General features: G+C 41.3%; 1 protein-coding gene across 2 annotated transcripts in view; it reads left to right on the top strand.

The window, feature by feature from the left end:
- Window positions 1–26,397, top strand: part of TMX4 (thioredoxin related transmembrane protein 4) — a 57,260-nt gene that overhangs the window by 18,258 nt on the left and 12,605 nt on the right. For both annotated transcript variants that reach the window (XM_034764105.1, XM_034764104.1), the window contains exons 3-6: window positions 10,904–10,949; window positions 12,585–12,713; window positions 13,865–13,910; window positions 18,837–18,938. In XM_034764105.1, the coding sequence (XP_034619996.1) occupies window positions 10,904–10,949; window positions 12,585–12,713; window positions 13,865–13,910; window positions 18,837–18,938 (323 nt within the window). The remainder of the gene's footprint in view (window positions 1–10,903; window positions 10,950–12,584; window positions 12,714–13,864; window positions 13,911–18,836; window positions 18,939–26,397) is intronic.

Below are 26,397 nucleotides of genomic sequence, written 5' to 3'. Positions count from 1 at the left end.
ATACTTTCAAATAGGCTATTTCCTGCCTTTGGTTTGTTTTTTGAATAAGTCTGACGCAGATAAGTAACATTTTGAAACCAAAAAAGCTTTGTTAGATTTATAAGTGTGTGCAGATAAATGCAATATGTTTACAATTCTATCCTAGCTGCAAAGGGATGAAGTTTATTATAGTTAGGCTTGGAAGGATTAGATTTTTATCAGTAAATGTTGGTAAATGTCAATTTCTCTGTAGTCATATAAACCTATGAAAAAATATTTCCATTGATGATGATTGAAACTTTACAGATGGGCAAAGTAAGAAAAAAGCTGCTTGACATCTTTTATTAGCATTTGATTTAAGGATACTTTGTGGTTTAATGGTTATACAGCTTCAACTTTTTGAATCTCAAAATCTACTTTTAAATAATTACTGTCTGTCTTCCTCTCCCCCCCCCAAATTTCCCACAACTATGAAAATTTACATCGATGACAATAAAAAAATGCTTTAAAATAAACATCAGTATCATCCATTGAAATTAAAAAAAAAAATGAATTCTGCTAAGCTTAATTATAGTAATGATTTGCGATAAAAGTGGGAGGAAGTTCTAGTTACATCCAAATCAGAAAACCATGGGATGGTTTTGCTTTATCAAACTGTGGAAGTGCATACACACTTTAAGGGTTTATTTCTCAAGTGCAGGTGATACTGCAATTAAGTTAACTCCATACTGTTAATTTTAACAAGTTCAGACTTAATTTTCTGTACCTGTGAAGCTGAACTCTAATCTCAAGGACAAAGAATACTAGCTGTTCCTAAGGGCTCACTGTGTGCTTGTGAGTTGTATTATTAGAAAGTTGGAGGAACACCAAAATTCTCTGAAATTGAAAGGCTAGCAGTATGGGTTCTTCAGTTAGCGAATGCACAAATTGTTACCAGATTAATAAATGGATGAGTTTGAAAACAATTCTTCTTTTCTCATGGGCTAAACCTTAATTAAAAGGAACCTCTGCTTCCTCATATTAAAGAAACAGTGAGCTCCTAACTATTGCAATATCAACACCCTAGTTAAGATTGCAACCAGTGTTCCATTGTGAGCCTGACCTTTCAATTCCCCATTAGATTTTAAGCTCTTTTGTGTTTGTACTATGCTAAAACAATGGGACTTTGATCTATATTAGGGCCTACAGGCATTTATGTGATGCATATGTTTTTTTTTAAGAAAATGATTCTTTCAAAAATAAGGCTTTGACAAGCAGAATTGTTTGGGGAAATTTCAAAGAAGTAGTCTTTCTGATAAAGAACTTAAAAATTACTGGTAGGATTTTCAAATACAGTAACTCCTCACTTAAAGTCGTCCTGGTTAACATTGTTTCGCTGTTATGTTGCTGATCAATTAGGGAACATGCTCGTTTAAAGTTGTGCAATGCTCCCTTCTGACGTTGTTTGGCAGCCGCCTGCTTTGTCCACTGCTTGCAGGAAGAGGAGCCCATTGCAGCTAGCTGGTGGGGGCTTGGAACCAGGGTGGACCGGCAGCCCTCCATCAGCTCCCCCTATCAACTCCCCGCTCCCCTAAGTTCCCTGTGCTGCAGCCGCCCAGCAGGCTATCAATCAGCAGTTCAGCTGTCCCTCCCCCCACTGCCATGTGCTGCTCCTGCCCTCTGCCTTGGAGCTGCTCCCGGGAGCTCCTGCTTGCTGTGCAGTGGGGGAAAGGAGGCCTAATGTCAGGGTGTCCCCCTCCCCCATGCTCCTGCACCCCGCTTACCCCTTCTCCATATAGAGCAAGGAGAGGACACGGAGGGAGAGAGACAGAGAGAGCTTGGGGCAGCAGCTGCTGTCTCAACTTCCTGATCCACTTAAAAAGACAGTGCACTTAGGAGTGGGTCAGCTTACTTAAAGGGGCAGTGTGCATCTCTCTCTCTCCCCCACACACAAGGTGTGTGTCTGTCTCTGTCTGCTATGCTGTCTCCCCTCCCTCCTGTTCCTGCTGCCTAGTGTGAGAGGCTACATTAACAACCATGTGTTAACCCTTGAGGGCTCAGCTGAGTGCTAGTTCGTCATTTAGCAGCCAGGCATTTCCTGGGAAATATCCCTCCCTCTTCCACCCTCTAACTTCACCACCTCAGCCAAGCCTCACAATCATCATAGTTGTGAACAGTATTACATTGTTTGTTTAAAATGTATACTGTGTGTATATCTATATAATATAGTTTTTTGTCTAGTGAAAAAAATTTCCCTGGCACCTAACCCCCCCCATTTACAGTAATTCTTATGGGGAAATTTGGATTCGCTTAACATCATTTCGCTTAGTCGCATTTTTCAGGAACAGAACTACAATGTTAAGCGAGGAGTTACTGTAGCCTAAGTGGTTTTGGCTCTCTATGGTTTATCATCTGATTTTTCTTTTAGTAGATAAGTTTACGATTACTGTGTGCCCCATGTGGGAATTCAGTTGACCATAGGCTTCCATGTTTTTTGTTCTCTAGAAAGTTTTTTGCAAGGGACCTGTTAAGGTTACTTTAGTTTAGTCAGTTTTTGGTTGTAACCTAAGTTGAAGTATTTTTCAATCACAGGGGCAATCGTACTGGGGGCTTTGCCCATGTCAGTGGACCCACTTCTTGGCTGGAAGGTGTATGCTGGGAAAGATCATTGTTGGAAGTGGGAACTTGGTTGTAATCAACAGGTGGGGAAGAAATTGTCAATGCCCTTGCCCTGCTCTCCCCAAAAAAGTCTCCATTCAGATGGATTGGATAATTGGATAGGGACGGGAATACTTAGGGATAGTGAGGGAGACTTTCAAAGGCCTAAATGGTTTTCAGGTGCTTAACTCCCATTGACCAGTGGGAGTTAAGCACCTACCTCCCATCTGTGCCTTTGAAAAGTAGGCATGTTAATGGTCATATCATTCATTACAAACTTAATAAATTTACTGCATGAATGCCTTATGCATGTCTCCTGGGATGATTGCCACCATGGCTAACCAAGAGAATAAAATAAATGGTTAGAGGCAAAAAGGAATCCTTTTAAAAATTGGAAGTCAAACTGAGGAAAATGGAAAGGAGCATAAATTCTGGCAAGTCATGTGTAAAAGTATAGTTAGGCAAGCCAAAAAATAAAATTTGAAGAGCAACTAGCAAAACACACAAACTAACAGCAATTTTTTTAAAGTACATCAGCAGTAGGAAGACTGCCAATCAATCAGTGGGGCCACTGGATGATTGAGATGCTAGAGAAGCTCTCCGGGGAAAAAAAGGACATTGCGGAGAAGCTAAATGAATTATTTGCATCAGTCAAAGAATTCTCTGCATTTGTCAGAGATGACAAATCTGAGGAATTGTCCCAGATTGAAGTGTCAGTAGAGGTAATTTTGGAACAGATTGATAACTTAAACAGTAATAAATCACCAGGACCAAATGGTATTCACCCAACAGCTCAGAGGGAACTAAAATGTGAAATTACTAATTGTGATACGTAACCTATCACTTAGGTCTTCTGTGTAGATGGCTGGAGGATAGCTAATGTGATGCCAATTTTAAAAAAATGCTCCAGAGGCAAACTTTGCAATTATAGGCCGGTAATCCCAACTTCAGTACCAGGCAGATTGGTTGCAACTATAGTGAAGAACAGAATTATCGGACACCTAGATGAACACGATATGTTGAGGAAGAGTCAACACAGCTTTTGTAAAAGGAAATCATGCCCACCAAACTATTAGAATTCTTGGAGGGGGTCAACAAACATGGACAAGTGTGATCCAGTGGGTATAGTGTACTTGAACTTTCAGAAAGCCGTTGACAAAGGTCCCTCACCAACGGCTCTTAAGCAAAGTAAGGAGCCATGGGATAAGAGGGAAGGTCCTCTCGTGCATCAGTAACTGGGTAAATGATAGGAAACAAAGGGTAGGGATAAATGGTCAGTTTGCAGACTGAAGAGAGGTAAATAGCAGTGCCCCCCATGGATCTGTAGTGGGACCAGTGCTATCCAACATATTCATAAATGATTTGGAAAAAGTGGTAAACAGTGAGGGGCAAAGTTTGCAGATGATACAAAAGTTACGTAAGATAGCTAAGTCCAAAGCAGACTCTGAAGAGTTACAAAGGGATCTTTCAAAACTGGGTGACTGGGCAACAAAATGGCAACTGAAGTTCAATGTTGATAAATGTAAAGTAATGCACGTTGAAAAACATATGAAATGATGGGGTCAACATTCGCTGTTACTACTCAAGAAAGTGGAGTCATTATGGATAGTTTTCTGAAAATGTCCACTCAATGTGCAGCTGCAGTCAAAAAAGCTAACAATGTAAGGAACCATTAGGAAAGGGATAGATAATAAGATAGTAATTACAATAATGACAGTATATTAATCCATGATATGCCCACAGTTTGAATATCGTGTGTAGGCCTGATTGCCCCATCTCTAAAAACATCCATTAGAAATGAAAAAGGTACACAAAAGGGCAACAAAAATGATTAAGGGTATGGAACAGCTTCCATATGAGGAGAGACAAAAAAGACTGGGACTGTTCATCTTAGAAGAGCGATGACTAAGAAGGGATATGGTAGAGGTCTATAAAATCGTGAATGGTGTGGAGAAAGTGACTAAGGAAGTGTTGTTTACCCCTTCATATAAGACAAGAACCCGGGGTCACCCAATGAAATTTGATAAGCATCAGGTTTAAAACAAACAAAAGGAAGTACTTCTTCATACAATGCATGGTCAATCTATGGAACTCATTGCTAGGAGATGTTATGCAGGCCAAATGTGTATCTGTGTTCAAAAAAAATTAGCTAAATTCATGGAGGATAGGTCCATCAAGGGTTATTAGCCAGCATGGTCAGGGATGCAACCCCATGCTCTGGGTGACGCTAAGCCCCTGACTGTCAGAAGCTGGGATTGGACAACAGGGATGGATTACTTAAGATTTCCCTTTTCTTTTCATTCCCTTTGAATTATCTGGCATTGGCCACTGTCAAAAGACAGGATCCTGAGATAGATGGACCATCTGTCTGACCCAGTGTAGCTGTTCTTTTGTTCTAGAAATTTATACTACTATAATGGGAACTGTTAGTATGCAGATATAATGAAAATGGTGGTGTAGAATAATTTACATATCACTGCTTTACTTTATTGTTAGGACTTTGAAAATTTTTTTCTCTAGATCAAATAAAATCCCGTAGCACTAGATGATAAAATTAGATTATAATCTAAAATGATAAAACAGAATATCTGGCAGCTGATGTGAAAAAGTTAATATCTGTTTAAACACCAGTTATATTTAAGAAAAAAATGGAATTGCTAAGCATGAAGGAGAGTTATAAGTTCCTTTGATGATGATGATAATAGAAACACCAGGAGTTAAGTACTGCTAGGTAGAAATTTCCAAGTAATCTAATGCAACTTGGTAAATCAAAAAAAGTTCAGTGACTCCAGAAAGTGAATTTCCATTTCATTTTCCATTTCAGTGATTATATTTTTAAATGTTCTGATGTGCTACAGGTTGAATTAGATCCCTCGATAACAAGTAATACATAGTTTTACATCTCACATTGTTTCCTCCTTATTTAATCTAATTGCTTTTCCCTCCTTTGTTCCTCTCCCACTTCTTCTTTTTTCTTTTTTTGGTCTTGCATTAGAGGTGAAATAAGCAGCAGGTTCTTAATTCAGTGCCGTGTCTTGCTGATTAATATGAGATTACTCTGATTCCCTCTTACCCAAAAAGCCCTTCAAAATTGTTGCAGTATTTGAATTTTCACTTCTAGTTGACCCATTTAGCATCTCATTTTTAACACAGATTTTGGTCTAGGGTAATGCAAGAGTCACAGAATCCTTATTTTAAGCATCATTTAACAAGACCTAAAAACCCCCCAAAACATATTTTTCAAATCCAAAGTTTTTAAAATCCAAAGGGGAGGGATAGCTCAGTGGTTTGAGCATTGGCCTGCTAAACCCAGGGGGCCACTTAGGGATCTGGGGCAAATTCAGTACTTGGTCCTGTTAGTGAAGGCAGGGGGCTGGACTCGATGACCTTTCGGGGTCCCTTCCAGTTCAATGAGAGAGGTATATCTCCACATATTATTATTATAAAGTGCTGGCTAAGAATAAACAAAGCAAAATGCTTCTCCAAATACTTCCTTTGCCAAGATCAGGGAGTTGTGGGGATGCAGAGGTTTGATCCTTAAGCCTGGGGGATATACGAGTGAGTTGGCATTTACACATAAGGCCCTGTACCTTCTGATTGGCATTTAGGGCCCCTTGCTACTGTCTCTGGCTTCCTGCCAGGCTGCCTTGTAGCAAAATTTTATAGACCTGTGTGAAGTTGCATGCCTGAATTAATGAGTGATAGTGAAGTTTAGAGATAGCAGAATCAGTAATTTCTTCTTGAAGTATTCATCCACGTGAATACCACTCTAGAAGCACATGTGCCTGACGTGCACAAGATCTGAATCTTTGAATGACTAGACATCTCTGTTGGGCTTTGTCTGTGCTTACTCTCCTCCACTTGAGGGCATAAAGGGCAGAGTGGCCACAAGTCCCTTGGTTCAGCCCATAGCTGAATTTTTCCTTTCTCTTGCAATGTCTTCACCTAGGTAGGGTTAATTTCTGAACAAAATTCCTCCTTTAAAAAAAAAAAATAATAATTTCTCCATGGTACTTTGTGCCACTATCATAATCCTAAAATAGCAAATTTGAAGCCTTCGGGCTTCAAACCTGTGTTCCTCTTGCAACAAAACCATTGCCCTCACAGACTGTCGAAACCAATACCTTTCTTTGTCTTGGTGAGAGCCATGTACCAGGCTGCTGCTCGGTTTGCTGATCTTTTCAGCCAAAACAAGAAAAGCCTGGAACACTCCATACGTTTTTCAGTAGTTGAAGAGAGGCACCTCAGAAATGAAGAATGGACATCAATTCCCAATATGGGACTAGTCACTTCTAAATCCCAGTCTGCTGGTGCCCCTGTTAGCCAGTATGCAACCCCTGAGGTTGATACCCACAAAAGATCTGCCCCAGTGCTGTCTGATAAGGATCTGAGACTGCCGAGCCCCCCTGGCCGTATGGGCTAGCACCAAAGACCAGTAGTGCCTCCTGACTAAAACAAAGGAGGTCAGAACATCATTCCTCGTGCCAATCTTCTCATTCCCAAAGAAGCATAAACCTTTGCTCTCCTCTTGGGATGGAGCATTAAGACCACTCATGTGATGGGACAAGTGACATGGGCTTAACTTCTGGCTCAGTCCTTCATGGGGCCTGCACCTGACATGTTGGCAAATGCTGGTATTGGCACTGGCACCGATAATAGCAGCATTAATAGTGCCAGCTGACTTCATGATAGAGGAGGTTGCTACGCTGTGCCTGTTTTATAGAATTCCACTGTACGGGTTCTCTCAGACACAACAGTAAATAACTATGGAGGTGCTTGTTCATCACTCTAATGCCTGGAGGCAATGAAATTATGGACATGCTGCCAACAATCCAGGATAGTTCTAATAGCTCTTCATTTCCCAGGAGCCGGTAAGAATGTAATGGACTTCCGAAGCAGGAAATCCATCAGCAACAACTAATGATCTCTGAAGAGCTCCATCATCATGCCTGTATTTCACAGATTTATAGATTTTTAAGGCCAAAAGAGACCGTTGTGATAATCTAGTCTGACCTGTGGTGTAACATATGCCATACAATTTCCCCAAAATAATTCCTAGATCATATATTTTATAAAAACATCCATGGGGAATCTTATTATAGTCTTGTTTGCCACCAAAGAAAATAGTGTCTGGTCTTTTTTGCTTCAGAGGATTCATGAGCCTGGGATCCTTGAAAGATGCCTGTATCATGCTGTGGAATCACAGTATTGTGTGTTTCTCCACTGATCTTTCTGATAACCTGCATGATATGGAGAATCAGACAGGATGAATCTGTACTTATCTTGATAGTGTCATATTGGCAAAGAAAATTCTGGTTGCTAGATCTTAGTCTCCTCCTACTCAGCTTCCAATCGCACTTCCAAACTGTCCAGACAGATCACAGAACTAATATAAAGTACTTCACCTAGAAGCAAAATTGCTACACCTGATAGCCTGGATATTCTCCAGTTGACTGCTACTGAGAGATTCACTGTAAGTCCGAGAAATCCTTCTGCCAAGCAGAAAACTATTTACAATGATAATGTACTCTGAGTGGAAAAGATTTTCAATTTGGGTAGCCCAGCACAACCGTGCTACATTGGAGGCTCCCAGACCTAAAATCCTTGATTTGTATTCTACATTTGAAACACTCTGGACTTTTATTTAGCTCCATTCAGGTCCACTTTGCAGCTATTTATTCATGCCATCCTATCCAGTCATATTCTGTCTTCTCTCACCCCAGATTTCTAAGGGTTTCTAAAGCTTTCATACTTACCCACCAAAGAGACCCCTCAAATGTAGGATCTTAAAATTGTCCTTACAAGCATCATGGAATCTCTTTTTGAATTTCTCGTGAATGCTGTTTACACCAACTTACTCTTTAGATGGTCTTTTTTATTGTTGTTACATCAGCCAGAAGGTAAACTTCAAGCACTCTTGGCTGATGATCCTCACACAACATTCCACAGAGATAAGGAGATGTTGAGATCCCCTCTAAAATATTATTCCCCAAATGGTCAGATTTCCATTTAAAACAGTCTGTTGATCTCCCTGCTTTCATTCAAAAACACCATTCCTCTCCAGGGGAAACAAAACCTCACACTTTGGATCTTTTTCAGAGCCCTGTTATAATATTTTGATAGAACAAAGTCCTTTAGGTAAGCTCCCTGTATTTGTTGCCAAAAGTAGTGCTTCTAAGGGGCAGGCCACTTCTTTCTAGAGAGTATCAAACTGGATTACCCAGTGTATCTATCACATGGCGTGAATGCTTCTTCCTCTGACCTTGGCTACACTGGCAATTCACAGCGCTGCACTTGCTGCGCTCAGGGGTGTGAAAAAACACCCCCCCTGAGCGCAGCGAGTGCAGCGCTGTAAAGCGCCAGTGTAATCAGCGCCTGCAGCGCTGCACGCTCTCTCGCAGCAGGCGGCGCGACTACACTCGCGCTTCACAGCGCGCTGTGAATCCGCAAGTGTAGCCAAGGCCTAACCATCAAAGCTCATTCCACTAAACCACAGTTTCTCCTCTGCATGCTTTAGAAACATCGCCATATCAGAGATCTGCAAGATAGCCACTTTGTTTAAACACTATGTCCTTGACTTCACTGCAAGATCAGGTGCCAGATTTGGTAGGACAGTGTTAAAATCACTTTATTTACTGGCAGTTAGGATTGCACAATTCCACCTTCCATAACGGCATTGCTCATCAGTCACCAGGAGAGCGGGATCTCCGTGGATGCATATTAAGAACAAACTGTTCTTCTTGGAGTGATGGTTCGCATGCATATTCCACACATGGGATACACACGTGTGCCATGTGCCTGAGTCCAGAATTTTTTTTGCAAGCCGTGTCCATTGGCACGCATGTATGCTGTAGCTCTCCTTGTGCTCTGAACCGAGGGCATAAACGGTGGGGCGGGCTGACACCTGTCCAGTTCCTTGTTACTGCCGCAAGGTCTGAGTTAGAATCTTTGGTGTCCTCAGCACCTTTTTTAGTGCATCATAGCTGTAACGTATTGCATATAGTTAGTTTTTTAGTAATTTTAGTAGCTTTAGTAGTCTTTATAGTATAGTCCAGCATAGTATAGTGAGATAGCTTTCCCCCATTTCTTCCCCGCCCCGGGGCTTTTTCTCCCCAAGACATCTGGGATTATGCCCAGGGTCCCGGAGTTCAAAAGCTGTCTCTTATGCTCTCACTCCTTTTTGGGAAGCGATGAACATCAATGCTGCCTCTATTGCTTGGGTGAGGCTAATGTTTTTGCCAGCTGCAGCATCTGCCCTCCCTCCACCCCTTCCCCAGAACTCATGAGGGTTGGGAACTGAGATTCAGAAAACATCTCTTTGAGAAGGTAACAAAAAAAGTCTTATTTTGTCCCCACCCCAGATTCATACCTAAAATAGTTTCCGAGTTTCATATGAGTCACCTTTCATCTACTTATCATTATTTTTTTCCTACACCACATGCCTCATATGAGGAGAGATGGCTGCATTCTCTTGATAAACTGGCTTTGGCCTTTTATCTGCAAAGAACAAAGGATATTAGAAAGATGCCTAAAGTATTTATTTCCATAGCTGAGTAATCAAGCTGTATTGGCTCAGAGACTTTCGAAATGGATTTTGGATTGTATTGCTCTTTGTTACCAACTAGCTTGTGTTCCTCCTCCAGAGTGGGTGGGTACATGTTGGGTACAGATAGGGACTACACATCTCTAAGAATCTTGTTACAAGTAAGCAACCTCCATTTACTTAAGTTCTAGTAACTAGTAACCTTTAGATGTTGTCATCCGCCGGATCCCCCCACCCTCCCTCTCTCTGCTTTTTTTGGAGTGTTCGTTAACTGTGATTCTGAACTAGCAAGTAAACTGAGGGACAGTTGCAACCACTCTGCACTTTATGCCCTCGGATAGGGATGGGGAGGGGGCAAGCACATGAATGTCGCAGGCACAGCTCAACAGATGCTGCTATTCAAAGATTCTGATCTTACATGCCCACATCTAGAGTGGTATCCACACAGACAAAACTTCTCAAAGAATCAGTTACCATAAGGTAAGTAACAGTTTTTCATAATTTTTTTGCTATTATGCTAGACAATATTTTATATTGAATAGTGTTGTCATGGATTTACTGCGGTATTCTCTAGAACAAAACAACTAAACGTTTTATTAGAGATGTGATAACCCCATTCATGTTCACATTGTGTTCTGAGAAGACAAATGTTTATAGGTATCTTTAGAAAATCAAAATAGAAATTTATTTTTCAGAAGTTGAGCTGAACAAATGTGATTTGTATTTTTTTTTTCTCTCTACCAGGTTTGAGTGGCCGTTTTTTTGTCACCACACTTCCTACTATTTACCAGTAAGTCTGTATCATACAGGAATCAAAGCTGTCAGTTTCCATACCGATGAAGCATCATGCAGAGCCTGTGAACAGATGCAAATTAAAATGATTCCTCACATACTGTTGTTGATAGCCACCACCTGTGGAACATAATTCTGGCATAGCGTATGTTATGTAACATAATTCTCCTCACCTTCCCCAGAGCATTAGTTAATGCAGTGGCTAAGAACAAGACTTGCAGTTTGTTTTCCTTCTCTGCTAAGGTTGTTGGAGGGTGTGGGATGAGTGGGTTATTGCTATAAGTAGTCCTGTGTCTGTCTGTTTTGTGTTTTTAATTTATGGGATAAGCATCCAGAACCCTGGATAGCTGCTATAGTGTGTTTTTTTTTTTTTATTAAAGAAATACATTTTAGAGCTTAAAATATCTTTTTAAAAGTTTTTTTTGTTCCAAGACAAAATAGCTTTGCTCTGCATATGTAATTCAGATTAATATAATTTAAATAAGCTATTTCTTAATCTAAAGACAATTTTAATTGCATTTTTACCAACTAATGCTATACTGTAGTTTAAATTTGCACAAAGATTTTCCTCTGTTCTCGCTTGCTCATGGTTTTCCTAGAAATTTTCATTTTGAGTTGAGATTTACTGTGACCATATCATCCCAAAGTGAGAATTTTCTTGGAAATTTATGTAATCGTGAAGTCTGAAGGGAATTATTTGAGCAGGAAAAATACGAATGTTAATATAACATTAAGGTTGCAAATATAAACATATCAGGAGACTGAAGTCTGAGTTTTCATCTCAACAATAACTTGCACTGCATATATGTAGTACTGGATTTTTTACTACTAGATTTTTTTAAAATGTATGGAACTTAAAAATAACTCTATCTAATGTGTGCACAAACTGTGTGTGTGTGTGTGTGCGCGCGCGCATTCCAAATTCTGCTTGCAACTTTGGTCTTAAACTGGTATAATTGAAAGCAGAATGGGGGGTACGAATGGACAAAGAGAACACTCTAATTCTCTGAAATTCAAGCTTTGGGCTAAAACTTTTGTTTGTGATAACACAGGTAAATTCCTCACCTGAGGTTGTTTCCAAGAAAAATAGTGTCTGTAAATGCCTTGTTTATGCATAACATAATTAAAAACATTCAGGGAAGAGATTGTAAGGTGTACACCCCCCGATCCTTCCGCTCCATTATGTTGTAAGAATCCTTCAGATAAATATGTCACACAGTTAGGTCTATTACAATAAACTAATTTTAAAAAATAAAAAAGCTAAAGGCTATTTTAGAGGAGCCTGAGGAAGTCAGGTGCCTGAATTCTATTGAATTTGAATGAGATTTGGAATCCCAACTTTTTTAGGTTTCTCAGAAAATCGCTGCCATAATGTATATGTATAGGTGGGTATATTTCTTTGTTTGTATGTTTAATCCCTCAGGATTGTTTAGTTTGTAAGTGTTCATGAAGTGAAGTATTCATAATTCTTTTGGAACCCTAATTTACCGTCGAGGGTCTCTTTGTTGGAGTGCAGGTCAAGCTTCATAAGTGGCACCAATACCTCTTAGGATGGGTAATTCATTTTGGCTGCAGAGGCAGTTTCTTATAATAAGGGGCATTATTGTAATTACCATGTGTCTGTGCTCCTCAGTGCGAAGGATGGCGTATTTCGCAGATATCGTGGCTCAAGGACGTCCGAAGACCTTCGAGGCTATATCCTAGAGAGAAAATGGGAAGCTGTAGAGCCCGTAGCTGGATGGAAATCCCCATCTTCTATAATGTAACTAGAGTATAATTTTAACTTAAAAATAAATGTTTTTGATGTCACTAATAAAAAGTGCTAGACTGATACCGTTAAAGACTGAAGTCCTTGTCCACTGGACAAGCATAGCATAGGTGTTGGCAATCTAAGCTTCTGCAAGCTACCTTGCTATGGTGCCTCAGCCCTGACCCTTTGGTGTGCGAGCAGTTTATTTTCCATGCCTATTCAGTCCTTGACATCTTTAAGATTTGTACATTTTAAATACAGAGAGTTCTTTGAAGGTGAAAAGCATAACTGCTCAGCATTATTATTAACAGGAATGGCAATTTTTATGTCCACTGAGTACTGGAATGAAACAGTTTTGTTATGCAGGTCTGCCATGTAATGACTTCTGGTCACATGTGCCATTTGGACTCACTAAAAATCCCTATAGTTAAGTGACTAGCAAATACATTTTGTGCAGTTTTCCTTTCTTTGTTGCTGAATGGTAGGAGATAAAACGTAGTGCTAGAATAAAGTATTTTCCTGTAACCTGCTGCCTTTACATAGAGTTTGCATTAAGGGAAAACCACACTTTTACCGTTCGAGATGGTGATGAAACAATGAATCAGAGATTTGTATTGGACCCCTTTTTTACCTTAGCATAAGAGAGTCCTTTAGTCATCATGAGTGAAATTCACGTGAGGTGTAGAGAGCCCCAGCATAAGCCCTATTGCGCTGCTTAAGAGCTGGGAAGGCTATAGGAATTCTACAAGTATAAGGAGCCTCTCCTACTCCAAATAGGCTAGTGTACCTTTGAGGCTGGGCTGGTGAAGAACCACCGGATCCATGACTGTGCCCTGCATGGGGGTTATAAAAAGGCAGTAGTGGCTGTTCTGGCCTATTGAATGAATATGGACAACTGTGTCTGTTTGAATTTCTTCTCCCAAGCCTCTACTTAGTGCCCTCTACAAAGCTTGGCTTAACTCAGGCTAAGTGCAGGAGGGGTGACTTTCACCCTAAGTTCACTAATGGGCGATATAAATTTCTGTTTGAAGGTGTGAACGGCTGGATGTGATGGATGTTGGAAATTGTACATCCATCTCTTCCATCAGTTTTCATTCAATTTATACAGTATGTCATGCATCGAACTCTTAATCTTATCTAGAGTGTGTCCCTTTCTTTCTTAGGATGCATGGAATGGCAGGTCTTTTTCATTTCTCTGGATGGATCAGAGTAAGTAACACTAACCACTATTACAGCGTTAAAGATCTGAGGAAAAAGTATGTCAAACAATGTTTAAACAAATATTTATCAGCCTTATATATAACTTACATTTTTCTTATTGTGTCTGGCTATGCCCTTGATGTATTTCTGTGTCCTTCTAACTGAAGGCAGAAATCGTGCCCGGCTAATGAATTGTTTGCCAAAAATGACATTTTAAGGTTATAGATAAGATTATGATCAATGCCAAAGGGTACTCTCTGTTCAGTGCTATCTTAATATTGGTTAGCAGCTCTAATAAAATGAGCCAGCCTAAAATTAATTCTGTACTGGTACAGGGAGTCGTTATAGTCTGATTACTACCATATTACGGAATATATTTTGCATTCACAGTGGAGCTAGGATGCCATCACATTCTCTGGATCAGTGGTTCCCAAACTTGTTCCGCCGCTTGTTGAGGGAAAGCCCCTGGCGGGCCGGGCCGGTTTGTTTACCTGCCACGTCTGCAGGTTCGGCCGATCGCGGCTCCCAGTGGCCGCGGTTCGCTGCTCCAGGCCAATGGGAGCTGCTGGAAGCGGCACGGGCCGAGGGACGTACTGGCTGCTGCTTCCAGCAGCTCCCATTGGCCTGGAGCAGCGAACCGCGGCCAGTGGGAGCCGCGATCATCTGGACCTGCGGACGCGGCAGGTAAACAAACCGGCCCGGCCCGCCAGAGGCTTCCCTGCACAAACGGCGGAACAAGTTTGGGAACCACTGCTCTAGATGATTCTCTTCTTAATATTTATATTTTAGGCATGGATAGGTGAGATTCTGTGGCCTGCAGTGTTCAGGAGATCAGACTAGATCATCATGATAGTCCCTTCTAACCTTAAAGTTTGAGTCTATGAGACTGCTTTGTCTTTGGAGGGTCTTGTGTTGGCCCTCTGCACCATGGCCAGAAAGAATTACTTTATGCATGAGCTTATTTTAGTGTCATATCTTTCTCTAATCATACAAAGCTGGGAGTATCACTTTCATATAACCCAAGTTCAAATTTAGAATTTCTTGTCCTTTTTTCTGTTGTAACTTATAACCTTTTTTATAACCATTTAAACTTATCCCATTATTACTAACCCATTTCAAACTCTCTGGCTGTCCCATACTGTGTTTACTCCATTTCTGTAATGCCCTTATTAAAATAAGGTGGTCAGAAGTAAGCGCAACATTCTAAATGTAGCCTCAGTAATTTTTATGTTGCTAGAATAATTCCCTTTTATTTGTCAGAATAAGCATTTTAAACATTCCAGAATTGTACTGTCTTTCACAAGGGTATCACACCTTCTGTCCCCTTAATCCATCAGCTGCTGTGTACTTCTAGTATTTGACCTGTTGTGGATATAGTGGCCTTTTGCTGCTTTGTCCCTCAGTTCATTGCCTTAGATTTGTTTATACTGAATGCACAGTTTATCTGTCAAGTGCTCCTAGTCTGTCAGTCATTCTCAGGAGGGTTGTGTTTTCTTTATTGGATTCCAACCCTTATTAATATTTCAGCAGTACATTCTATAAATCTACTTCATATGCCTGTCTTGCATTCTTATTTATACAGGTAAAAAACCTTGAAAAAGAAAATAGAAATGAATTTGGAATTACAGTAGTGACACTGTTGTTAATGTTGGAAATAGTTTTCTAGTATATGCCTATCTTAGACTTCCATCTTTCTAGGGTCATTAAAAACAAATGTTTTCCACCTAGAATTTCTCATGCTTGGTGTCTAGCCAGAGAAATGTTTTTCTTAAGATTACGTTACTTAAATCTGACTTCTTATAGGTGCAGATTTGAATAATGAGATTCTTCACTTCTGGAGAAGTCTTAACATTTATTTTTGGAATATCTCCTCTGAACTGATTTAGTTTAGAAATTTTGAATGTGTCCTCAGTTGTCCTCAGTTCAGAGGAGTAGCTTCAAGTGCTTTTAGGAACTGGGTGGCTCATTTTACTTATTCACTATAGGCCAAATTCCCTGAATGAAGTTTCAATATAAAAGTTGTAGAATCTGGTCTTATGAAATTTTAAACGTTCAGACATCTTTTTAATCTAGGATAGTGTAGTATGGGGCTACGTTTTAAGGCTGTTCGGAAGCGGCAACCCTGAAGAAGGCAGCTGCCTGCTGGAGTGAAAGGTTTTATGAGGTCACATGACATCTCTAATTTGTAATCTGCAATGGTTGCTGTTTGGCTTCTGGGTGGAGATTAAAGTGTGTTTTGACCTAGGAAGCTCTAAATGGTCTGTGACCTGTCTGCTTCACAACTGCCAATACTGTCACAACTGCCATTATTGGGGATGTTCAAACTATAGTCTCCTTGATGTAATGGATTGAGCTGTACCAAGGTGTCCTCCATGATGAGAGCCCCAGACCTTCAGATTTCATCCCCTCACCTACGTCCTGGGTCATTCTGAAATGGCCCGAATTTGTTGATGTTCAAGGCATGTCCATCTGTTGGGCCTTTGAGGAGGAGAATTATATATGGATTAGATGTGTAGGGGTAGGATTTAAGGCATTGTGGGAATTTTGTGCTGGATTTGAAGTTTTGAAGACTGGGTTATTTGCAAATTGGTGAAGTTGTTTGGGATATGGGTGATAACTTTTGTAATGCTGAATAATGACAAAGGGTCCAGAGTCTTGGATGGACACCCTTTTATGTCCTAGACAGTGTTTTTTAAAAATAAATTTTTAGGCTTGTTTGAATGTAGTCTTGGAAAATATAAATTAAATGATAGAAAACTGCACAGCTCATTCACAGTCCTTCCCACAGCCATCCCCATACCTCAGCTATGTTCCTAACTCTTCTTTCTGATCAGCCCTTGGATGCCACAGTGCCCATTTTTAATTCTTGCTTCTGTCCACTGGCATCTACTTAAATAACTTTAACCACAAAGGACAGTGGGGTGGAATCTTCACACAACCACATGCTCCCCAGAGGCTCTTCCCCAATAGAGCTACTAGGAGAAATTCTGAGCCCCTGCCATCTCTACCTCCCCACCAATTTGGTAGGTGAGTAAGGAGGTGGCAAACTCTTAAGCCCTGTGCATGGGTGGGAAGGCAGGTGATGGCAGATGGGAATATTGCTTAAAGACACCCTTTAGAAGATGGGATGGCAGAATCCAGTGCACAAATACACATACATCGAGCACTCAGAAACACGAGTCTTTCCTCCCTGTGAGTCTAATGCACATGGTATTGTGAACAAACCAGGTTTTTTCTAAAAGGTTGAAGATAACAGAATCCTTGATTTCCCTAAGTCCCATGGTACTTGCTTTCTATTAATCAAGCAAAACTAGGTTGATCAGAGTGCTCTATCAAGCATGCAGATGTAATGAAGTACAGAGCTGCTCATAAGTGTGTCACTAGAGCACAAGCAGTGGGCTTCAGCTTCCTTTGAAGGAGAGGCCACATATACCAGATTAACTTGCGACCCCTAAAGAAGGGAGGCAGAAAAGTGGGCTTCGCAGCAAATTAGAATAGTGAACTGAAGGGATGGGAGGCTGAACAGCTGAATTCCACGAAGCTAGGTTGAGCTACTCTTTAGCTGTGCCCTGGGATGGAATAGTGAATGGCATAGCTTATTGCTCCTTCTCATTCCTTTCTTAGTTGGTGCAAATCTTTTCTATGCCATTTTACAGGAGGGCACTTTTAAGATTGAGTGGTTAAATGACTTGCACACTGTTGTGCATCAGTGCATTGTACAAGTTGAATTGGACACTTGGATGGATAACAAGAATATCCGGAGTTTATGGAATATATTTTTTTAAAAAAAGAGAGGTTTCAGAAGGAATATAAAACCTTTTTATTTCCTGCATTAAAGCCAGTCTAAACTATAAGGGATTAGGAGGAGACTTTCTCTTGAGGACAGTAGATTATCCTACATCTATGTATTATAACATTTCTTGTACCTTCCTCTGAAGTATCTGCTGCCAGCCAGTGTTTGAGACTGGGTAATGACTATGGGTCTGAAGCACTATGGCAGTTCTTATGTTGATTAGAAATTGGGGTAGAAGTCCCCTGAATTGTAAACATCCTTGTGATGCTAATTGCTGCATGACTATGCGCAGATCACATAATGAAGTTTGTTATTTGTTTTCCTAGGGCCCCTAACATTGCTAACACTGATGGATCTGCATGATAGTACTGAGCACAGGGATCCGATCATTAGGATCATCTGAAGCGTTAAAGTTGTTAATATTGTCCTCTTGCTACCTGGTTTCTGAGCAAAAGTAGATGTCACAGGACTGTGTGCTACAAGAGCTAGGGAAGAGAGTGAAAGAGATTCAAGTCAGTAATGTGAAGATCACTATATGTAATTATTTCCTTATGACATGGCTTTCTTTTCTTTAATATAAAGCATTAGGTTTACCCTTAAAAGTGCATGCACAACTTGAGTGCATATTTTTGCTCTTATATTCCCTCTTACAAATGTAGGCCCTGTCTCTGTCCCTTCCAGTATGATGAGTGGCGTGTGGAAATTGCACTGTAAATTAGTCATGGAGCCAATATGAAATTTCAATTCAGGCAGATTTGATGTTGTAGCACTAGTCACTGCAAGTATTACAGGAAGGAAAAATTGTAGTTTCCTTCCTGAAACAGCTTTTACATGTAGAATTATTAAATAAGAAAAACAAATGGTTTGATTTTATTACTATGATTTTATCATATGTCTTCTAAGAATTACAGTATCAGTAGACTTAAGTATAGTGTGGAAGAGCATGCGGGCAAAGGGGGAAGATTCTTTTAATGCAAATAGTGGCTGTTGCATGAAAGGTCTCAATTGGGAATTGAGAAGAACAGTTTACAGAATGGGTGGTGGCTTCAAAATAAATAATTAGCCTTCTTTTCTTACAGCGCAGAGTACTAAGTATATGTAATACAAGCATATTAAATCTGTTTTTTTTTTCCCTTTTGCAGCAAATTCACAGCTACTTCACAGGCACTCTTGGAATTCATGTCTGGGGTTCTTATGCAATCTTCATTTTATCCACCCTGTTGATTGGCCTGATCCTGGGTTTGGTAAGAAAGCATAATACATTTTAATTGTCCTCTTTACAGCCAAATGCGAACTCATTGCTTTAAAAATTATCTAGAGATTTTGTTTTACAGTAATTGCTGAAAAAGAAACAGGAAGGGTATTTTATTTTTAATGAAGGGCCGCAAGATGGTTCTTTTGTAATACTTAAAATTAAATGTTTGTTTTAATGTGTACATAGTATATATAATGGCTAAACTGTCTTCATAGGGCTGCAGAGAAGAAAACATGTCCCATTAATGGCTGTATCTACCGTCACAGTAAGATCTTGATACTAAATAGCATCAAGGTACTTCTGTGACTATTCCTCACCTCGGTGGTGTTGCTAGCAGCTGTTTTGTGGGATGCTCCGCAAACTGACCTCACCCCGTGCATCCAAACTTTCTGTATGGGTGGAATAAGAGACACCCTGCCACCAGCCCCTGAACTAGCTCCCATTCCCTAAATTGGTTGCATTCATGAACAAGATGCTACTGTCCTGTTACCTGGTATGATGAGGTACTAGCTTTAAAGTTTTACAGTAGGTGGGGATCAGACCTCTGCCTACTCAGGCTTGGTCTACCCTATAGAGTTAGGTTGAAGTAAGGCAGTTTACGTTGAACTAACTATGTCAGTGTCTACACTACAGCCTGCTCCCGCCAATGTAAGTGCCCTACTACACTGACATAATAACTCCACCTCCACGAGAGGCGTAGGGCTTATGTCGGTATAGTTAGGGCAATGTTGGTGTAGACTCTGGGTTACTTACTCCTGGAGCCGTGAAACTGACGAGAAAGGCTGGTAGGTTCCCTGCTCAGAACCCTGGGCCTGGCCCACAGCTCGGGCTGTCACCCTGTGGTGTCTGTGTGGCTCCAACTAGAGCCTGGCTTCCCCCCGGGCTCCCAGCTATCTGATCCCAGGGGGCTGCTGCCCTGGCTCTCCTCTCCCCGCTGGGAGCCCTGCTGCCCTCCAGGCTCCCAGTGGGCTGCTGGCCCGTGGGGAGTCCTGCTTTCCCCGGCTCTCTGATCTCAGTCGGGCTGCTGCCCGGGCACCCTGCTCCCAGCCCAGCTGCTGGGTGCTGAAAGCCCAGGCTCCCAGCTCCGCAGGGAGTGCTGGTAGGCGTTGTGCTGTGAAATTGAGCCTGCATGGGGCTCATAGCGGGGGCTGTCACCCCAGGGTGGATGGGGGGCTCCAGCTGTGAGCCCCGCATGCCTGTCAGCGCCTCACACTGCCCCATTGCAGTCGGTGCAAGTGTTCCTGGTGAGAATGTGCTCCACTGGCAGGAGAAGGGTAGTGTGGACACCACCAGCTTATTGAATTATTGTGGTGGCTGTAGGTCAACCTAAATTAAGTTGACCTCATATGTAGTTCAGCAACTAACCCTTGAAACAGAGACCATTGATTAAGTACTTCCCAGGAGCCAGTATCTCATAGCAGGCTATGGAGAATGCCTGGTATGACAGCGAAGCTAACATTGCTCTCCTACCATGGTTATAGTTGCTTCCTATTACTGTTGATGTATATCTGGAGAACAAAAGTATAAGCACCTGTATTTACACCTATTTAATCAGTCCTTGCTTAGCACTCCCCCCTCCCGTTGCTGCATTCACTACACACGTACACACTGCATTCCCATAGGTGGTGCTCTGAGCTAGCTTATTTCCTTCTCTCCTAAGTGAACAGCCAAGTATTTCTCACATTTTTAAGGATCCTAGTTAAGTTACAGAATGGATGTGAGTTTAAAGTTTACCGCTTACAAATATACTTACCTTTTAAACAAAAATCCTTTAAAATTAGTTCCTCTAGCTGCAATGTTCTGAATTCATTTACCCTGCTGATGGCATCACTAACCTCAGAAAACTCTACTGTAAGCAAAGCTTTCTTAGGGCACATTCCCACTCTGGGTAACAGAGCCCAAACTTCAGCTTGAGCCGAAATGTCTGATGTTAGCACCATAGTGTGAGACTTGTGAGCCGGAGTCTGTAGACCTGGGCTCTGATACTTGCCACTTCAGCGTTTGTGTGTGTGTGTGCAGTGTAGACATACCCTTCGAGCCCTGCGTCGAGCACTCATTACTCAGACAATGCTCAGTGGAAGATTTGCTTGAATAAGGGGAGTTGAGTGGAGGCCTTATGTGACCACAGTCAGCAGCAGTAACGTGAGGATCAGAAAGTGGGTTATACTAGTTAAACAAGGAGGCCAGTCTTCAGATATCTTGTTTTAAAATGTAAACAGATGAGTTAATTTTTTTTGAACTCTAGTCTTCCCCACCATATTTTGTCAGCTTCTTTTCCTTAGCCTCTCAAACTTGCAATCTTTGACTTTTCTTTGTCCTTCTCGCCCCTAGGATTTTGCCAAATCAGTCACTTATACATAATCTTCAAAATCCGCTCCTTCCTCTGCATCCATCTTGCTAAAACTCTTGTCCGTGCCTACGTCATCTCTTGCCTAAACTGTTGCAACTTTTTCCATTCCATTCTCCGTAGTTCCAGTTCATGCAACACACTTCCTTGCCAGTAGCTCTGATCTTGGTCCTATGTTTGAGTTCCTTCACAGTGCTCCCATCTCATTTGAACGTCTCTTCCTCAGATCCAAGGCTCTTCATGATGGTGCTTTTATGCAGGACTTTGGAGCTGGGCTCCGGGCAAAAGCCTGCAGCTCCGGGCTCTGCCCCAAAGTTCTGCTTTTTTGTGTACCACTGATTTTCTCTCAAGATGTCTCTTTATACTCCGCTTGCCTTGCCAATCCCAATTATATAATTTTAAAATGTATTACATTTTTAAACTAGTCTGCATGTATGTTCTCTTACTGGTTTAAATGTTGCTGTATTGTTCGGCTTTCTCAAAAGCTAAGTGACAGAAGATGCAACAATACTGAATTAGAACAGGATAGATTGTTCACAATTTGAGAGCTGTTTTTTTCCCCTCTACCGTTTTCCTGTTTAAAGGTTTAGTTTATTTCCCAGTTCTCTACTCTGAGAGAGGAAGTTATGGGGGTAATCTTAGTTGTCTTGGTTATTTGACAAACCAAAAAAAGATATGCAAAGAAGTGATAGACATTTTTAATAGTTTTTAGCTCTTTTAATACTGTTTCAAAATGTAATGATCTCATAAATAGCAGTTTATTAAATAATCAAGCTCTTCTGTTCTGTAAGTTGTCGTGTAATCACACACCTCTTCCCTACTTTAAAAAGGAATCACTGATCTTGTGTGTGACCATCTTGCAACAATTGTAGAACCTACAAACACTTTCCTCCCTTCCATTCCTGTTGCAGGTTTAAATATTATCCATTTTAGAGCAGAGCCTTCTTTTGGCTTCAGTAATTATCTTAGGCAGGGATCAGGGCTCATTGGTTAAATCAGGTTAGTTTTTTCTTTGACCTTTTTGTCTTTGTGGATGGAGTAAAAATATTCTTTTAAATTGACTAAAATTAAGTTCACCTCTACCCTGATATAACTCTGTCCTCGGGAGCCAAAAAATCTTACCGCGTTATAGGTGAAACCACATTGTATCGAACTTGCTTTGATCCGCTGGAGTGCACAGCCCTGCCCCCCTGGAGCACCGCTTTACCGCGTTATATCCGAATTTGTCGTGTTCTATCGGGGTAGAGGTGTAGTAGTAAATACCTTCACAGGATGTACCATTATATTGAAAATTTCCATGCTTACAGGTAAATATTTTGTTGTTTTCCATATCCATCTGATTCAGTTTTTCTGTGGAGAAGATTGTGTATAGTAGGTGGAATGGAGATATATGTAGCATTGGCGTGCTTGCAGTGCCAGTATCTACCCATACTGTTGCTCAAAAACCAGAAACAGTGAAAAATAATCTTATAGTAATGATCAGTTATAGTGAAAGCATAAGGTCACTTTGATGCACTCTGTGATGTTATAATTCATTAAATTTCAAGGTTTGACTTTCGGTCTTTTTTGTGGGGGGAGGGAACCTAGATTGAAAGAGGCTTTCTGTAATTTCATTGTGTATGAAGATGTTTGCTTTTAAGAGTGGTTCATAATTTCTGTTTTGATATTTTAGTCTATATTAAAACTTAATTTCCCACTGTTTCCTCCATGTGTTCCATCCTGGTTTGAGTCCCCCTTGGTGAATCAAAATCAAGCATCTGTGACATTTCCATCTGTTGTCACTGAGCAAAACTGACACCCAAGAGTATTCTGAAATCCCCAGATGGTCTCAGAACTACAGTTGCTGAAAAAAGTACTTACGGTAGAGACTTGTACAACATCGGTAACATACCTGTATGCTGAGGAGCAGATTCTAGAGCCTCTTGTGATAACTGGGTATTCACGTTTATCTTAATTGTGAGCTCAACATAAAAAGTATGTGAAAGTTCATAAGATGTCACAATAATAATGACAAATATTGGTGGGAAAAGGGACAAAAGGAAGACAGACTGAATTAGTCCAAACAAAAAGGCCTAGTGATATAACTCAAGGACTGTGTTAAGATCATGCCTGGAAATGAGAAAATGTAAGACAAGAAATTATTCAAAATCAGTGTGTTGGATTATAAGGCCTAATTGGTGGACAAAAGAACGAGGGGATGGGCTGTTCCACCCACCATTCCCTTTTGGGGTATCTCCTGGGACCCCAGGTCTTTGTCATCCTAATCCTGAGAGATGTCCTGCCCAGACCAAGCCAGAGAGAGGAACCCAGATGACATTGCCACCTCTACTGGCCCCAGCTGAATCCCAAACAACATCTAGGATGAAATGGAATTGGATTTTAACAGTAACAGCTCCAGCTCATCTTAACTAATTTCTTTGCTTTTCTCCAAAAAGACAGTTATTTTACCAACTTTGGTATCATCTAAGGGACTGTCAAACAAGGGTGTTTTTCTTCTAAAACTCTCTCCAGATAAAGGGAAAGGGAGTGAGGGATGTTGTTAAAATGAAAGCCTTACTTAGTACTTTACATTACATACATAACTGCCTTTCCTTCTTTTCTTTATCTTTAATAAAAGGTTAAAAAGGTTTTTTAATAGTGTGTTTGCCATGGTACTAAGCAGGCCAAGGTCTCTGTATACCAAGCCTGAACCTTTTTTAACTCTGCTCAGTGTTAGACAGTGACCGGGTTATGTTACACCTTTGGCTCATATATTCCATCTAAATTAATACAAGCCTTTGCAATTCTTCAGCAATGGAAAGAGACCATATAAAACTGCCTTAACTGGACAGCTGAGGATTCACCTGTCCTTCCAAGATGGTGTAGCCAGCATCATACATACTCACCTCACAGCCCCTGGCATGGGGAGTGGCTGGAGTAGGAGGCATGGCTGTAATGTTGTTGTTATACTCCAGTGACCCACTGGCATAATAAGCTTCGTGCCAAGCCGCATCGGAGCTGTTCTAACTTGTAGCAGGGGCTGAACTAGATCCCTGTCTGGCCTAAGAGATAGTTTAAAGTCACCTTTTGGCCCTTCCCCTTAGGTCCTGAGCACAGATTGCTGGGATTGGGATTGAATAAAGGGCCCTGAGAATTTGATTATAAACAGAGCAGTAATTGTATCGAAGCAGTGTATGTACAGTACAGACCCGTTTACGCGCCAATCTGCTTAACGTATGGTAGCGCCATGCCTCCCAGTGCTACCTATTTAACACATGAGACTCGTTAACACGTGGTACAGGAACATGCTATGTAACGCTACAGATTTGCTCACTAACTCACTGACCTAGAAATCGACAGGAAGTGCGGAGCAGAAATGTGTTGTACGTCTTTACTGCCCACAAGGGGGAGGGAAAGGGGCAGTGCTTTAAGGATCCTCAAAACGCTGCGGCGGCAAAGGACCGTTGTTAAAGCGCTTTAACGTTGCTGCCCTTTCCCTCTCCCCCCTCCCCCCCCCCCCCCCCGAGGCAGTGCTTTAAGGATGGTCCTTTGCCGCGGCAGCGCTCGGCCGCCACGGCAAAGGACCCTGCAGTGCTTTAAGATCCCTGCCCCTTTTGCTGCCTCTTGGCCGCCGACGGGCGGGGGGGCAAAGGGAGCAGCTGCCCCGGGGTCAGCGATTTAAAAGGGCCCGGGGCTTCGGACACCGCTACTGCAGCAGTGGCCAGAGCCGCCCCCACCCCGTAAGTGTCCTGAGTTACTTTCACCCCTGTGTAGTAGTAATAATATTTTTATTAGATTACACATTTGAATGTATATTCTTGCAAAGCACTGTTAACAGATAGGCCTGCAGTATTTGGGATGCTGTGAGTATGTATGTAATCCTAGCTAATTATACATGTGTGTATATATAGATATCTTAAGATATTTCAGCATGGCCCTCTTAACCCGCGGTCCGTTAACACGCGGTCGTGACGGCTTGACTCCTAACATCCGCACGTAAACGGGTCTGTACTGTATTGTGTGTTTCTCTATCCTTCAATATTTACAGCACATTGGGGGCACCAGTGTATAACTGTGCAAAGATGAATGTCCCTTATTATAATTTTTATAACAATTAGATTGTCTGCCTGTTCTTCTAAGTAGTAAATGCACTCTTGCTAAATGGATGGGAATCAATTGGGTGTTTTTATGAGATTCACAGCTAGCAAGAAACAATACATTTATTACCCCAAAATGGATGAAGATGAAAAGTTTCAGCTGGTGGATCATTTGTTTGCCATTACTTCTAGAAAAACTGTATTTTGTGACTGACTGGAAGATCTGTTTCTTGAAATATATGGTACCGTTTTCTTGTTTTTCTTTTTCTACCCTTTATATATAAAATTTTGGTTTTAGCACTTACATGGTGCACTTTGCAAGAAGTGATAAGATGATGTTTGCATTTTAAGTCACAACTTACTTTGACAGCAAAGCCTTGTTTAAGAAAACAAAAAACAAAAACCCATAGCAGGAGGTGAAAATACTCTATGCAAAAATAACTTAGATAATTATCCAGTGGATAGAAAAACTTCATAGGCCTTGCAAATAAATAAACCCCCAAGTCAGCTCTTTAATGCAAAGAGCCTCACTTATTAAATGGCAATTGTTGGACATTCCTTTTTCTCCTATCCTATGGCCTAGTCTTCACTTACCGGCTGGTCCGGCGGCACGCCATCGATGTTCTGGGATCGATTTATCGCGTCTGGTTAAGACGCGATAAATCGATCCCGGATCGATCCCGGAAGTGCTCACAGTCGGCGCCGGTACTCCAGCTCGCCGAGAGGAGTACGCGGCATCGACGGGGGGAGACTTCCTGCCGCGTCTGGACCGCGGTAAGTTCGGAGTAAGGTACTTCGAATTCAGCTACGTTATTAACGTAGCTGAATTTGCATACCTTAGTCTGATTTGGGGACTTAGTGGGGACCAGGCCTGTGGCATTTCAACATGCCATACATAAAGGAAGCAAGAGGAGAGGAACTGTCAGTATAAATACCCTGTCTCCAGCCACTTCCCTTCAGCATTTTTTAGTTTCTTTAGAATGAAAACATGGAATTCTCACTCATTCCTCAACTTTGAACAAATA

This window comes from Trachemys scripta, chromosome 3 (genome assembly GCF_013100865.1).
Source record: "Trachemys scripta elegans isolate TJP31775 chromosome 3, CAS_Tse_1.0, whole genome shotgun sequence".
NCBI lineage: Eukaryota > Metazoa > Chordata > Testudines > Emydidae > Trachemys > Trachemys scripta.
The sequence above is the reverse complement of the archived record's forward strand: the minus strand, read 5'-3'. Positions and strand labels throughout refer to the sequence as shown.